This window comes from Rhinoraja longicauda, chromosome 4 (assembly GCF_053455715.1).
Source record: "Rhinoraja longicauda isolate Sanriku21f chromosome 4, sRhiLon1.1, whole genome shotgun sequence".
Lineage (NCBI taxonomy): Eukaryota > Metazoa > Chordata > Chondrichthyes > Rajiformes > Arhynchobatidae > Rhinoraja > Rhinoraja longicauda.
Window position 1 is genome coordinate 25,399,942 of NC_135956.1, and position 17,159 is coordinate 25,417,100.

General features: G+C 41.4%; 1 protein-coding gene across 4 annotated transcripts in view; it reads right to left on the minus strand.

The window, feature by feature from the left end:
* The window catches only part of pcmtd1 (protein-L-isoaspartate (D-aspartate) O-methyltransferase domain containing 1), a 48,372-nt gene extending 31,488 nt beyond the window's left edge, over positions 1 to 16,884 (minus strand). The window contains exons 1-3 of one of the 4 annotated variants that reach the window (XM_078397373.1): positions 16,721 to 16,803; positions 5,250 to 5,292; positions 1,598 to 2,051 (exon numbers count right to left, since the gene is read on the minus strand). In XM_078397373.1, the coding sequence (XP_078253499.1) occupies positions 1,598 to 1,904 (307 nt within the window). In that variant the 5' untranslated portion in view covers positions 1,905 to 2,051; positions 5,250 to 5,292; positions 16,721 to 16,803. Of the gene's footprint in view, positions 1 to 1,597; positions 2,052 to 5,249; positions 5,293 to 16,720 lie in introns of all 4 variants that reach the window. The other 3 variants (XM_078397374.1, XM_078397375.1, XM_078397372.1) reach the window with 3 other exon arrangements.
* Between the last annotated feature and the right edge of the window lie 275 nt (positions 16,885 to 17,159).

Below are 17,159 nucleotides of genomic sequence, written 5' to 3' on the forward strand. Positions count from 1 at the left end.
AAGAGCTCTATCTAGCTCTCTCTTGAATGCATTCAGAGAATTGGCCTCCACTGCCTTCTGAGGCAGAGAATTCCACAGATTCACAACTCTCTGACTGAAAAAGTTTTTCCTTATCTCCGTTCTAAATGGCCTACCCCTTATTCTTAAACTGTGGCCCCTTGTTCTGGACTCCCCCAACATTGGGAACATGTTTCCTGCCTCCAACGTGTCCAACCCCTTAATAATCTTATACGTTTCGATAAGATCCCCTCTCATCCTTCTAAATTCCAGTGTATACAAGACTAGTCACTCCAGTCTTTCAACATACGACAGTCCCGCCATTCCGGGAATTAACCTAGTAAACTTACGCTGCACGCCCTCAATGGCAAGAATATCCTTTCGCCCCTTTCCATCATACAGGGACAAAGTCTCTCCACTTGGAGCAGAGATTCACTTTCATTTCTTCCAATCCTAGCATGCCATATCCAGTATTTACAGTGTGGTCTCCTCTATATTGGAGATATTAAACAGATTGTGACCACCTTGTGACAACAGATTCAGCCTGTTTTTTTTCTCATTCTATTACTATAGTCTAACTGCTACACACGTTCCACTACCTTGCAACCAGCAACTCAGTACAATAAACCAATTATAAAAGATTTCTAACTGCCACTTTAAATTGCTGCATTTCACCTCAGTCATTCACTTTTTTCTACCCATCCACCTTCCACCTATTGTAGTACTGAACACCAATTTGTTTCCTCCCTTTTGCAGTTCTGAAGGATCCAAACCTAAATATTAACAATTTCTCTTCCACATGTTGACTTACAACATGAACAAATGTGATTAGTTCATACTCCATAATGAACAGCAGTAAGGTCTTGCATTAAATGCTAACACAAGAACCGCTGAACAAAATATGAGACAGTCACCTTCTACTGCTCCAAAGGCTACAAGATACAAGTTGCTGTCTATGCACAAGAATCAAGCTTGATCAATTGATCCACACCAAATTCATACTCAGGGTTACGACATCACTGAGAAGAACAAATCCGGACACCCGTTGCTCTGAGCACACTGCAGTTATTAGATATTGCATGTCAAATTATTCAATGGTTACCAATTTTTTTAAGTTTCCTGTTAAAAACAAAACATTCATTTACTTCTGAAATAATCCATATGAATTTTTCCAAGGCCCAAGTCTCATAGATTTACTACTTTCTTACCAAAAAATTGTTTTTAACTGACAAATTTCAAACTTGCACTCCCAATTGCAACACCTCACCCTTACACACTATTATCTTTTCAGGTCCAACCATTTTCTGAATATCCTTTTTTTTAAAAAATATTCACCAACCCCAGAATCAGAGGCAGATTGACAGCTAAAGTGATGCTAGCATTCAAAAATACCATTACGAATTCCATCCTTTACTCCAGCAGTATGCAATGCAAGCCCCCCTGCTTAAGCTACAGGATATCCAAGGTGGACAGAAGTGACTTTTTGTATAAACAAAACCCAGCAGATTCTACAATATTAATGTTCACTAAGATCACATCATCGTCTTATAATTGGAATACAAATTTTAAAATGGAACCTCAAAATATAAAATTGAGTTACCTAAAATTAAGCCCACCATTGTACTCAAATAGCCAGTTCCACTGCCAAGGTTCAGGAAAGACAATCCTGGCTGAAGTTTTAGTGCTTCCATCACTTCAGAGTAGATACAAGGTGCTGATAGGTGAATGTTGCCATGCTTCCAAGCCAAATCCTTATACGCATTGTCCCTATATCCCTCCAAATAATAATCTGCACGATCGATGGCCCTGAAGGCTTGTTCCACTCTCTCAGTACGTATATACTGGGCCTCCTTTAAGTTGTCAATTAAATCATCATTGTCTTCACCAGCACTGACAGCTCCTCCCATGGTATCTTGTATCAGGAAATCAGATCAGACCCACGAAATGTTAGAAAGCGGTGTGCAATGGATAATGCATGAGCATCACTTCACCAGCGTGGATATTGGGGCCTTAGTACAGCATTGCAGTAGCATAACAGTGTATTACGTGGATACCTGCAAAAGACAATTGCGTGAAAATGAATAATGCAATTAAACACATTCACTTTACAGTAAAGGGCACAGATGATGTGCACAAAACCCAAATTCCATCAAAACACCAACATCTTCTAAGATCTTTTTTTTTTAACTTCTTACATTGCTGGCCATGACAAATAAAGAATGGTGGGTAAATGAGGGTAAAGCTCATGCAGTTGGAGACAATGGAGGGGCTTTGAGAAGGGAAATATTGGAGATGCAGGAGTGGTGGTGTTGATGGTCTAAAATCCAAAGATTTCCATCAAAAGAAGGTCTGCTACAGGAGGATATCAAACAACATTTGTCATGAGTTGAATGTCTTTCAGCACGTGGAAAATGGTTGATTGACCAAGAGAGCATTAATTTCAAAAGCATGCATGTGGGCTTCAGTGGCAGACAACATGAAAGGAAGGCAATCAAGTGATGGCAAAGAATACTGATCTTTATGATGAAAAGGATATGGATTAACACCTCAATTCATAGTCAAATCGGACTCTAAAATAGAGAACAATCTGCAACCGTGAACAGGTACAGCACAGATTAGAGTATCCAATTAGAGCCAATAATATTTTCACTTAGTAATGCGTGGCTGTAAGTAATTGCAGTTTATCAAGTAGAATTTGTACATCTTGTACCATGAAAACACAGAAGCAGCAGAGGGTTCAGGAAAGCAAGTGGAAAAATAAAACTCAGCATTATTATCAAAACAAACTTTGATTCCAAGATTTATTTGAAAACATAAATCACAATCCTAGATATCTTAGCCAATTTTCCTCTCAGGTTGATTTAACAGGGATTGCCTGTGCTAACTACTTTGGCTAGCACCATGGGTTTGGAAACATCTATCTGAGCCATACAATTCCTGAAATAAGCACACTTCATTAATTTGTACAGAAATTCAGACAAATGATTGATTTACATTTAAAAAGTCAGTTCAAGGCTATGACAGTATAATAAAATGTCATAAATTTTGTTCTGCTAAAATCTTAAACGGCACCACAAAAATACATTTTCAGGTACTTATCTTTCAAGGTTTTTTTTAAACCATTCACCAGATTTAGACATCATGACAATGTTAGCAGCTTTTGCCCATCATTATTTTCCCCCAAACAATGAAGCAGTGAACTACATTGCTGCAAACCTGGAGTCATATTTAGAGTAGACAAGGATGATTTCCTTTCCTGCAGGGGATTAGTGCACTAGATCGATTTCTAATGACAGCCCATGCACTTCCTGGTTACTGTTACTAAGACTAGCATTCTTTGAACAAATTTATTTAATTCCTTGAATTTAAATCCCTGTTTGTCTCGCTAGAATTCAAACCCATGTCTCTGGATCTATGATCCAGAGCTCTGCTGCAAGTCCACTACCTTATTCGCTCAGCTGAAGTGCAACTTCCAGTCAGCATGTGGTCATTCAAAAAAAAATTTAAACAGCAAAAGACCATGCCAGAGTACTAATATCCACAACCAGAGAACAATATTCTATAAAACACTGGAATATCCTGGAACAGAGAACCGAATAAGATGACCTGGCAAAATCTTGCGAGACAGAACAGGCCCCAAGCTTTGCAGCCTGAGCCACTACCAAAATGTACTGGCATCCTTTAACAGCTTGCTGGATGGCAAAGACTTTAAATTGTTTCTGAAAGGGAGAGCCATTTAAAAACAATCTAAGTTTTTTAAAACTCATTAACAAATAAATTTGATGAAATCACAAAATGTAAACAAATAATGTTTAAAATGTTGTAAGTAAAATAAGCAGTTAGAAATTTACCATAGGATTGGTCACCTATACAAATTGATGGGACTAATTTTCATATACCCACCACCTCCCGTATAAAGCTGAAGGAAAGAATGTGTACTGCACATAGACTCCTCTCTGTAGAACGTCACTGTTCACCACCAAACTCAACAGCCAGTACAGAGGTAGAACAAATAGCCAAATTGAACCTCTAGAGTATCTTTAAATATACACTTCTTAATAATGCTGAGGTTAACAGAAACTATCACTCTTCAGAATCTCAATGTGATTCAAGTCACAAAGAATTACATTTCTTATGGTCAGTCTATCCACACAAAAGTAAATTGGGATTAAGTGGAAACTGATTGAATCTGAACCACATAGAAAGTGTCTAAATCTTTGGAATTTTCAAATAAAAGTACATCTGCTAGCATTTGTCATATGTCAGATCAGCCTTGCACATAGATAACCTTCATTAATTCTGAAAACTAACCCAACAAGTCTCTTGATGAAAGCAAAGAAGGGAAAGCAACAACTTTGAAGTAAATAAAACACTGAATAACCTCAAGGCTTTCTCATTACCAGAAGCAAGATAGATTTTAGTCAAATAATTGGAATAGCTATAAAGTTTCAGAGAACAAAAATAATCTAATTAGTCATTTCAACTGCAGCTTAATTTAAAAAATGAAAATGTGAGCAGATTTATCTAAATTTTTGAGCACTGAAAACTACACTGAAGTTATCATTAACAACAATGAGAAATTTAAGTAAGAATTATAGTATAATTCTCACAGGGAGAATAAAGGTGAACTATAATATTAGAGAATCAAATGTTTCCATTTTTACCATTTGGTACCCAGTTTCACCATTCAATCTTCAGTGGATTAAACAACAAGCAGTACACAGAGAAAAGTAAAGTAATTTTTAATTGGGTCCAAGCACCAAACGCGTGAATATTCAACTTGTATATGCACCTTATAATAAATGTAATTTCTGTTTGAAGGTCTGCTCCAGGTTATGAATGTCCTACTTATGTACAGCCCGTACATACGAGTAGGACTGCAGACATCTTCTGCCATCTATGAACTCCAGCTGCATTTCTGACTTGCAAACTATTCAGGTAAGGGACAGTGCTCAGGGATGGAGCCCTACTAGAACCTGGGGAAGACCTCTATGCAGTAAATGGGGTTTTTTTAAAACGCAGGTGCTGGAAATCCAAGGTAAGAGCAGGTGATGAAAACAAAAATCAATTAAACCAAAAAAATGCTGGAAACATTCAGCAGATCAGGCAGCAACAATGAAGGTGAAACAGTTAACATTTCAGGTTGAAAACCTTTCACAAGAACATAAAAGCACATCCATCCCAGGCCTCAACTCTTCCTTCATGCCAGACTCTTTATATTTGAAAAATATAGCAACCTCCACCTTAAATACCTTTAAGGAGCTCGTCTGTATTTCTTTCTCTTCTCTTTCAGTCCTGGAAAATAGAAATACTGTAAGCCAATATCCCCAAAATTGAGGCTTTAGTTGCCTTGAGGTGACTACCTGGGTAAGGCATATCACTCACCTAACCGGCCTGACATCAGTCCCTGAAACAGTTAAATTATTCCAACCTCAGTCATGAGGGAGATTATTCAATAAACAAAGAATATGCTCAAAGCTTTCTTCAAGAAGTGCAACACCCCACCGTATCCCAGGATAATATCTTACATGACTGCTTTAGATGGAGAGTAAACATCATGGAGAATGAGGCAGGAAAGCAGGGCAAGATGCAACCCCTGTTCCATCACTTCTCCCTCACACTATCTCTGCCCACAATCACACTCACCCAGTATTGTCCCCTCATAGCCTCCCTTTACACTCTTTCCTCATCTCCCCAAGTATCCTGGGATTTTCCATGAAATTTAGGAATCAGAGACAAATTAAGGAACATTTTCAGCTAGAAAGATAAAAATACACAGGAATATATCAAAATCATCTGTAGAATAAGTGAAGCACTATAAAAATTAAAGTAGCAAAAGTTTCAAGAAATACATTAAGAGACAGATTAGGAAAGAAGATTGAGGATTATATAAATGAGTAGATGTAAACAGAACCAGAATGAATTACAAAAAGTAGCGACAGGCTTGTGGAATCAGTCCTTTAAATTTCTTTCCAAGGAAGCAAGAGATTAATATTAGATTCAATGTAATAAGTTGTGAGATCTGCTCTGGGTATGAGAGTGACAAACCAAAATATTTTGTTAATAGCACAAGACACATAACAAAAGAACAGAAGCAATTGGGTGACCATGCATACATATTGCTAAAATTTAGTGGACATAATAATTGAATACTGCCCAAAAACAAAAGCCATTTGGTGCATCTTACCCATGTCAGCCCTTTGGCCGAAATGTCACATTAGTTTTACACATCACTCTTTACTGTTTGCAACATCATTTTTCCTCAATTATTTAGTCAATTCCCTTTTTAAAAGCTTCGATCTATTGGATGGTTTCTAACACCCTATCAAATGATTTATGTCTGCAACAACCAACTGCATTTAAAAAAAGTTCCCTGATGTTTTCCCTAATTCTAATGCCAATAACCTTTGATCTATGTCCACTGGCAAACTCTTCCGTCATCAGAAGAGTAAATAAACAAGATCACAACTCCAATTTGTAACCCTACGTCAGTGTTCTGCTTTAAGGACAAATGTCAGACCTTACTGCATTCTTTCTGAAAGCTTTACAATGCGTCCAAAATGTATCTTTATTCTCCAACTGAAGCCTAATCCATATATTATATAGATTTAATGCAATTCACTGTTCTCACTCTGTATCTCTATTAATAAAGGGAAGGTGCCCATTTAAAGAAAAACATTTACTGCCTTCAAACATTTCTGCATTTAGACCCAATCAAATCCATCTATTTCTGTACTTTGTGTCATTCTGATATAACAATATAATTAAATGCACTTCTTCCTCTCAAAATTATTATAGTGTGCTTGAATATGGTTTAATCTGTCACTTGTCAGCCCACTTCACTGGTCGACATCCTCTTGAAATCTAATATCCTACTCAGGGTTTACTATTTTCTACAACGTCTAGGTTTCATCATGACATAGGAAGAGGCCATTTAGCCCAGAGACTAAGTTGGCTCACTGACCAATCCCATTTCCCGAGCCATTTCTTTTACATTCCCATCAATTTTACCAACCACGGTAAACTAGAACAATTTTATGTTTAAAGCAATGCCCAACAAATCTACCAATCTGCACACCTTTGGGAAGTAGGACAGAATTGGAGTTACTGAAGAAAACCCACATCAACATGCAAACACCACACAGACAGCAATTGCAGATCAGTACTGAATCGAAGATTTCTGGTGTTCGAGGAAACTATGCTCCATAAACCCAAGTCCATATTATTAAAAGGAAGTTGGTTTTATGCCTGGTTTCAGGAAACATCCATTTCTGCTTTCCTTGATTTTGTAAAATGGCTGCTCAGCATTATTCTGTGCCGGATGCAAAATTAGTTGAGGAATACACATTTATAAAAAAACGTCTTAACAAAACGTCGTCTATCAACATTTTGTTGCCTCAAAATGGTGACTAAAATCTGGATTGAGTCATTGTCCTAAGTTTCCCCTTCATAAACATTAAGCTCACTGATCTGCAAGTGCCAAGTTTATCATTCCCAACATTTATCTTCTTTCCGCTTCCCTGCACCACCACCCCAATCCCTATGCACAAACAGGTCTGTAAAATTTGCTACATCTGGCAGAACTCTCATATTCCAAGAGGAATGGCAGATTGAAGTCAATGCCTTTGCAATTTGAACACTCATTTCTCTCAGATGGGTTGGGAACATTTATACTTTCGAGGATTGCCACATGGTTCAAAATTACAAATCTTAATCAAAATGGCAAATGAAATATTGGCTATTCAGTCAAGAATCAGAGTATAAAAATAACAAAATAATATTGCACTTGTATCTCCTTGCTCAAACAAAAGGTGGAATACTGAACCTCACTCAGTCTTATTGAAATAAATAATAGAAGGGATAAATTACAAGAAAAAGCTAGATAAACTAGACTAATACCTACAATAGGCAGGTTGTCTTGAGAAATAAGTTTGAAAAGGCTTGTATCTGCTGTTGAGAAGAGCTGGTGGGAACTTGATTGAAAGATACATAATCCTGCATTTTCTTCACAACATGGATTTGGAAAGGTTGTTCCCTCTTCTGGGAGAATCAAGAATTAGGGGCTGTTATTTAAAAATATGAAGTGCTAAATTAATTGAAACCTCATTGAAGCTTATTGCACATTGAAAGGCCTGGATAGAGTGAATGTGGAGGATGTTTCCACTAGTGGGAGAGTCTAGGACCAGAGGCCATAGCCATAGAATAAAAGGACGTACCTTTAAAAAGGAGATGAGGAGGAATTTATTTTGGCGGAGGGTGGTGAATCTGTGGAATTCATTACCAAAGACGATATGGAGGCCAAGTCAATGGATATTTTTACGACAGAGATTGACAGATTCTTGATTTGTATGGGTTTCAGAATGTTTCAGAATGTTCATTATTTTATTAAATAGCAGAGCAGTTTGATGGGTTGAGTGGCTTACTTATGCAATCAATTCATATTTTTGTACATAAACTTAATTTCTATTCATTTTTTTTTCAAGGAACGGGGGATCTGGATATGGCAGATCTGAAAAAACTATTCATCATGTCAGATCAATGCAAAACTATTCATCATGTCAGATCAATGCAAAATAGATTTAAAAAAATTAAAAATCAGCCTATTGTGAAGCAAAATAACTTTTATCTGCACAAAGAGGGACTGGTTCATTGAAATGTAACAGTAACCATGTTAGAAGCAGTCCTAATAAGTAACGACTTGTAATTTTGCAACATCTTTAAAACAGTATACCGTCTGCACTATCAAAATTTGACACCATGCTATATAATGACGTCGGCAGATGTGAAAAACGTATGGTCAAAGCGTTAAGTTTTTAAAAGTATTTTCAATAAGAGGATCTGGAGGAGTTTGGGAGACAATTCAAGCAAATAAGACTAAAAAGATATTGAAGAGCATGGTTATCAACTTTCAAGGGTTAATGTTCAAGAGGACATGCAAAAGGGTTTCAAAGAGTTTCTGAAACATAAATGTAGAATGCCCAAAGGTGATTTAAAAGCATTAAATATTTAAAATGAATATATTTCTAGGCCTAGAGTAAATTTTTGACAAGTAAATTGTAATGCACTAACAAAGTAGAATACAGGCACAATGTCAGATGGTATTTATGGATAGTCAGGTAGAATATGCTGAATATAATGACAATAGCTTTTCTTTATAGTTATGTATATTTAATACCTAAAAAAGCTAAAAGGCAATAAGAAGTGAAAGGCAACAAAGTGATCAAGAAACGTTGAAGTTGGGGTGGGTAGAGTCAGCATACATGTAGAACCATGTATGTTTCTGGATGAGGTAATCCTGAAGCTTTTGTAAACAGTGCCAATGCAAATGTTCAAGACTGGAATCAATAGATTTTTGTTGAATTTAAAACATCAAGGATATTATAAGGGCAGGTACATAAAACTGAAGTACAAACCATCTATGATTTAAATGATTGTCACTCTATTCAATGGTAAAACTTGTTAATGAATTAAATGATACAAAATTTTAACTTATTAAATGTTGCTTCACTGAGTCAGATTCATGCAGCATGGAAACAGGCCCATCAGCTCAACTCGTCCAAGGTGCCCCACCTAAGTTATTACGATTTGTTGTGTTTGGCCCATATCCCTCTAAACTTTCCTAACCATGTATCTGTCTGTGTTTTTTTTGGTGTTATTGCATCTGCCGCAACACCTTCCTCTGGTACCTCATTCCATATACCCACCAGCGTCCATGTGAAAACGTTGCCTCTCACGTTTCTATTAAATCTTTTTTACATTAAATCAAATATGACTGGTCACGTGTGTGACCATGAGGCCACACACATGGCCAGCCATATTTAACCTCTGACCCTAAACAAACATTGTCACTATACCATGTAAAAATTTCACTTGATAAACTTCGACATACGAGTCATATATACAGTACAAAACAATACACCTGTAATGCTTTCAGAATTAGAAGAGATGTATTCCACAATCTTTCACATTTTTGGTCACACTCGTGACTAAGAATGTGGGCGGGGGGGCCCTTGCGCATTCACATCTATATCATTGATACAGATGACAAACCTCATCACCAATCCCTGAGGCACATTATTAGTCACAGAACACCAACCTAAATAGCAATCTTCCACCACACTCTGTTTCCTATCATGAAGCCAATTCTGTACCTAGTTAGCTAGTTCTGCCTGGATCCTATGTGATCCAAACTTCCAGGCTAACCTGCTATGTGGAAACTTATCAAAAGCCAATAGAAAATTAAAATCCTCTACAACAACCCTATTAGTCTTGTACCCTGTCAACAACCTCCCAGCACATTTGTTCCTCTAATTACTGCTGGAGAATTTGGGGGCATTTACGACAATCCAAACAAGGTGATCATTCCTCTTGAATTCTCAACTCCACCCATATAGCCTTACTCGATGCTTCAGAAATGTCATGTTTGACTGAGCCCGTGATGTTCTCCTTTATCAATAAAGTCTATCTCACCTGCAACCTGCTACATTAAGTTACCAGCCCTGTCTCTCCCTTAGCCAATTTTCTGTAATAGCTATAATGTCCCTAAATACACCACAAGTACATCAGCCATACTTGTCAGGCTGCTATCTTTGAAATAAATGCAAGTGGCCATCAAAAAGGCCAAAAGGGACTTCGGCTCAAAGCTGGAGGATGGGGCGGATGTTCGGAAACTGTGGCAGAGCTTGAATGCCATCACCTGCTACAAGGCAAAACCAGGAGGCAGCTCAAGCGACAGCGAAGTATCACTCCCTGACGAGCTCAATACGTTCTATGCACGCTTTGATAGGGAGAACACTGATGTGCCTTCCCGAGCCCCACACGCCCTGATGGTGTTACAGTCACAGTCACAGAGGCCGACATCAGAAGATCCTTCAGGGGGCCTGGAACTGATGGTATACCCAGCCAAGTTCTCAAAACCTGTGCAGACCAACTGGCTGGAGTTTTTTTAGCAGACCTTTTCAACCTCTTATTATTGAGGTCTGAGGTTCCCACCTGCTTTAAGAGGGCATCAATAATACCAGTGCCCAAGAAGAGTAAGGTGACGTGCCTGAATGACTATCGACCAGTGGCACTAATGTCCGTGGTGATGAAGTGCTTTGAGAGGTTGGTTATGGTGCATATCAACTCCAACCTCAACAAGAACCTCGACCCATTACAGTTCACCTACCGTTACAACAGGTCAACAGAAGATGCACCTCACTGGCTCTCCACTACGCACTGGACCACTTGCACAATAAAAACACACGTCAGGCTGTTGTTTATTGACTACAACTCAGCATTCAATACCATCATGTCCTACAAGCTGGTTACTATGGGCTCTGCCCGAGCCAGCTGCCTGCCCCCTTTCCGGGGTTATGTCCGTGTCCAGGTGGTTTTAGAGAGGGACTACACGCAGTCCACAGGCACCCTGGGGGATTTCCGGGACCACTGGGCACCGCAGGGGATGAATGCATCCTTGACAAGGATTGTAACATCGTTGTATAGTAGTTCATTTATATGTTTGTCTTGTATTATGGTGGCAGGTTCTGTTTTGTTTTATTGTATTGTAAATATTATTTTTAATAATTGAATTTTTTAATTTTATTTTTAAAAAGCTGGTTACCAAGTTCACAGAACTGGGACTCTGCGCATCCCTCTACAATTGGATCCTCGACTTCCTCATCCACAGACTACAGTCTGTTCAAATCGGCACAAATACTTCTTCCTCATTAACAATCAGTAGGGGAGCACCTCAAGGCTGCGTGCTCAGCCCCCTGCTCTACTCACTCTATACTCATGACTGCGTAGCCGGACACAGTGCGAAATCCATCTTCAAGTTCGCCGACGACACTACCTTTGTTGGACGAATTACAGATGGTGATAAGTCAGAGTGTAGAAGTGAGATCGACCGATTGACCATGTGGTGCCAGCACAACAACCTGGCTCTCAATATCAGTAAAACCAATTAACTGATTGTGGACTTTGAAAGAGGAAATATGAGGACCCACAATCAATGGGACGATGGTGGAGAGGGTCAAAAACTTCAAATTCCTGGGCGTGCATATTTCCGAAGATCTTTCCTGGACCCAGCACATTGATGCAATTATAAAGAAAGCACATTAACGCCTCTACTTCCTGGGAAGATTACGGAGATTTGATATGTCATAGAGGATTCTCTTGAACTTCTACAAGTGTACAGGAGGGGAGCACATTGACTTGTTGCATCATGGCCTGGTTTAGCAACGATCGCCCAGGAGCGGAAAAGACTGCAAAAAGTTGTGAACACTGCCTAGTCCATCATCGGCACTGACCTCCCCACCATCGAAGGGATTTATCAGAGTTGCTGCCTCAAAAAGGCAGCCAGCATCATCAGAGACCCACACCATCCTAGCCACACACTCATTTCACCCCTGCCATCAGGAAGAAGGTAGCCTGAAAACTCTAACATCCAGGTTCAGGAACAGCTTCTTCCCTACAGCCATCAGGCTATTAAACACTATAACCTCAAATTAGCTCTGAACTTCAATAAATTATTATTATTATTATGATTATTGCATTACTATTGTTTTTTTTGAGGTCATGTATGTATATATATATTTATATATTTATATATAGGAAAGAAAACTGCAGTTGCTGGTTTAAATCGAAGGTAGGCACAAAATGCTGGAATAACTCAGCAGGTCAGGCAGCATCTCTGGAGAGAAGGAATGGGTAACATTTCAGGTCAAAATCCTTCAGACTGAAGTAAGGGGATGGGGCAGGACAAAGATAGGATGTAGTAGGAGACAGGATGACTGGTGGGAGAACTGGGAAGGGGAGTGGATAAAGAGGGAAAGCAGGGACAAACTGAAGTTAGAGAAGTCAATGCTGATACCGCTGGGGTGTAAACTACCCAAGCGAAATACGAGGTGCTGTTCCTCCAATTTGCGCTGGGCCTTATTCTGGTAATGGAGGAGGTCCAGGACAGAAAGGTCAGAGTGGGAATGGGAGGAGTTAAAGTGCTGAGCCACCAGAAAATCAGGTTGGTTAAGACGGACTGAGCGGTGGTGTTCAGCTAAACGATCGCCGAGCCTGCGCTTGGTCTCGCTGATGTAGAGAAGTTGACACCTGGAACAGCGGATACAGTAGATGAGGTTGGAGGAGGTGCAGGTAAAGTGCCTCACCTGGAAAGACTGTTTGGGTCCTTGGATGGAGTCGAGGGGGGAAGATAATGGGACAGGTGTCGCATCTCCTTTGGTTGCAGGGGAAAGTACCTGGGGAGGGGGTGGTTTGGGTGGGAAGGGACGAGTGGATCAGAGAGTTTTGGAGGGAACAGTCTCTGCAGAAAGCAGAAAGGGGTGGAGATGGGAAGATGTGGCCTGTAGTGGGATCCCGTTGCAGGTGGCAGAAATGTTGGAGGATAATATGTTGTATGCGACGGCTGATGGGGTGGAAGGTGAGGACAAGGGGGACTCTGTCCTTGTTACGAATAGGGGGAGGGGGAGCAAGAGCGGAGCTGCGGGATATTGAGGAGACCCTAGTGAGAGCCTCATCTATAACGGAAGAGGAGAACCCCTGTTCCCTAACGAATGAGGACATCTCCGATGCCCTTGCATGGAACACCTCATCCTGGGCTCAGATGCGGCGTAGATGGAGGAATTGGGGATAGTTTTTACTGGAAACAGAATGGGAAGAAGTGTAGTCAAGATAGCTATGGGAGTCAGTAGGTTTGTGGTAGATGTCAGTCACAAGTCTGTCTCCTGTGATGGAGATGGTGAGATCCAGAAACGGTAGGGAGATGTCGGAGATGGCCCGTCAATTTAAGAGCAGAATGGTAATTAGCGGTGAAATTGATGAAGTCAGCGAGTTCTGCATGGGTACAGGATGTAGCACCAATGCAGTCATCAGTGTAACAGAGATAGAGTCCGGGGATAGGGCCAGTATACGCCTGGAACAGGGATTGGTTGACTACAACGAGGCAGGCATAGCTAGGGCCCATGCGAGTGCCCACAGCTATGCCTTGGATTTGGAAGAAGTGGGAGGAGTCGAAGGAGAATATATATATGTGTGTACTTGTGGGTATGTGTATATATGCACACTGAACATTTTTTTTCTCTCTCGTTTATCATATTGTTTACAGTGTACTATGTTTACATATTCTGTTGAGCTGCAGCAAGTAAGAATTTCATTGTTCTACCTGGGACCCATGATAATAAAACACTCTTAACGCTCTTGAATCTAACTGTCTTTCCTCGCTCCCTGCCATGCTGCTACCTATCTTGTCTACTGAATTTGCTGTCATTGATTTCTGTATCAATTTACAGCCTCACACCTCCCTCAATATCGGATTAGATTTTGTCTCCCTGCCAATCTAGTTTAAATCCTCCCAAGTAATACTAGCAAACCCACCAGCCAGGATATTGGTCCCAATCCAATTCAGGTGTAACCCAGTCTCTCTTGTATAGATTGTATCTGACCCTCGCAATGATCTAAAAACCTCAACATGATAGTCTGTCCTATCTTCCTATTCCTACTTTCAGTAGCATGTGGCGCCGGGAGTAATCCAACGATTACTACCTTTGATGCCCTGCTTTTTAATCTTTTGCATAACTCTCTATATTCACTCTGCAAGACCTCATTCCCTTACCTCCCTATATAATTGATGCCAATGTACAAAACATCTGGCTGCTCATCCTCCCCTGATAATGTTCTGCAGCCACTCCAAGACCTCCTGGACCCTGGTACCAGGGAAGCCATACACCATAAGTCTAGAAAGCAATAAACTGTGCTCATTCAATGTTACTAAGTAGACAATTTAGTGAAATTGTTGGTCTTCACAGGAAGATGCTGGAGTAGCTCATCAGCTCAGGCAGCAACTCTGGAGAAAAGGAATAGGTGCCATTTTGGGTCGAAGCCCTTCTTCAGATGGGGAAAGATTTCAGTCTTCACAGGATGTTGTGTGCTAATTTTGCCAATGGATGGATCCATGATGGATATTTAGCAAATAACTGCATGCATGTATAGGTTTGGGTGCTTGAGTTATTTTAGATTACTTATTAAATATTGTACATACAATACTCCAAGACTCCTTGGGATGTTAAAGTGGACAAATTAAAAATAAAACATTGAACATTCTCCAATTTGACCAAAGAAACTGACTGGTGTGCAAAATTAGAAAGTTTACTCTTTCAATATGACTTTCAAGGCACAGTGATTAGATTGCAGTCATCTGCAAAATCTACAGAAAAAAAAAAAATCACATATAAAGACGTATTTGCTTTCTTCTCATGCCACTAGATGGCCAGAACTCAGGACTTGGTTGGGCAGATAAGTAGAAAGCAACCATTCAGCGTGGAAATGTCAACAATGATTTATTAACAAACTGTTTGACTGAACGGGTAACTTTGCAATCAAACACAATACACCATTACCAGTATGGTCACTGGATAACAAACGAAATTCCTAGACAAAAAAAATCCTCACTGGCACTTCAGAGGTAGCACACAAAATAAACCAAACCAAAGCTTTTTTTTCCATTGCAGGTGACACGTCTAGTTAACAGATCAGATGATAATGTTTTGGTGTTCTACTGCCTGTAATATTAAACAAAAGAGTCGAACTGCCATGTCACATATTTTCAACATGTAAACACGTCGTCCACAACTAAGCGTGGGCGGAATAAAACCTCTTGTATTTAATCTTTAGAAATAAAGGATGTAAAACAAAACTATATTAAAAAGATTCGCGGTCAATAGTATAATACGTAGTAGCAGTCCGAATCCAAATTGAAAATAAAATGTCGGTAGGAAAGGCAGAAACAATTATATCACAAGTCTTTCTGCAAACCTGTCCAACACCTGAACAAGACAATCCCACACTCTTATGCCAAGCAACGGAATGTAGCCTGCCAAACTTTATTTCCAATGCGTGAACAGTAAAACGAGCAAATAAGTCCCTTTAAAGTTTAAAGGGCGCCACGTCTGTGATCCCTGCCCGCAACAGCCGTCGTTTTACAGAAAGGTGTGGAGAGAAAGCAGCAAACGTTACAAAGGGGTTTCTACTTGATTCGGAGAAATGTTAAGCATGGTCCATCGTGGGTGAAGTGTTGAAAGTAACACCCTCGCAGCCCGGCGGACACACATACAGGATCAAAACCGCACAAAACAGCTGGTCGAGGAGAGACAGGACAAAAGAGGAAGGAAGGAAGCGCCCCGCTGTTGCTGGCTGGAGCCGAGCGAGGCGTCCTGCAGCGACTCCACACAAAAGGAGGAGGTGGAGGAGGAGGAGGACGGCGGTAACGGCGGGTCCGGGCCGTGGGCCGACACTGCCACCGCCACCGAGAGCCTCGGTCATCCCCACGCCGTCGCCATCCCTCGAGCAATGGAGGGAGGGGGGACGCTGTCTTTTCCGGTCCTAGGCCACTGGCCGCCGTCGCCTCCGATGCGAGGCAACTGCGCAGCGCCCTGATGAAGGAGAGGGGGAAGGGAGAGAGAGAGAGAGAGGGGGGGGGGGGGGAGAGAGAGGGGGGGGGGGGGGGGGGAGAGAGAGAGATAGACAGACAGAGAGGGGGGAGAGAGACGACAACGAAACGGGAAGCGGGTGATCACCGTCGCAAGGGAGGAGAGGGGGGGGGGGGGGGGAGGGGTACGGGACCCCGAGAGTAAAAACACAACGCATCCCGCTCGCTGATGCAGCTTCCCTCCTGCCCCACTGTCCCCCCGCGTTCACTCACTCACCCACCCACCCATCGTCCCTCACTCCTCACCCTCGCCGCCGTCCCCGCTCGCGCTCACCGGACCAGGCCGCTCGCGAACAGCTGAGGATGTAAACACTGCGTCACGTGACGCCGACCGGAGCTCCGCCCCCTTTACCCGGCGCTGCCCGGGCCCGCGCCCGCGCGCATCCGCCACCCGCTGCTTGGCTCGACTGGGCACGGCTGGGCTCTGCCCCTCCCCCACCTTCTCCCCCACCTTCTTCCCCCACCTTCTTCCCCCCCCCCCCCCCCCCCCCTTCACTGTGCAGGCAGCCAGGCATCACCTCTCTTAAAAACTTCCATCCAGTGTGAGCTTGTCCCTCTTCTCTCACTCCCAATCAATCCAGGGAGCTGGCCCTTCACCACCCCCCTCACTTACATCTCTGTCCCTGACTGCACTTAGACCTCCTCTCTCACTTCCATCCAGCTACCTGTCCCTACACCTCCTCTC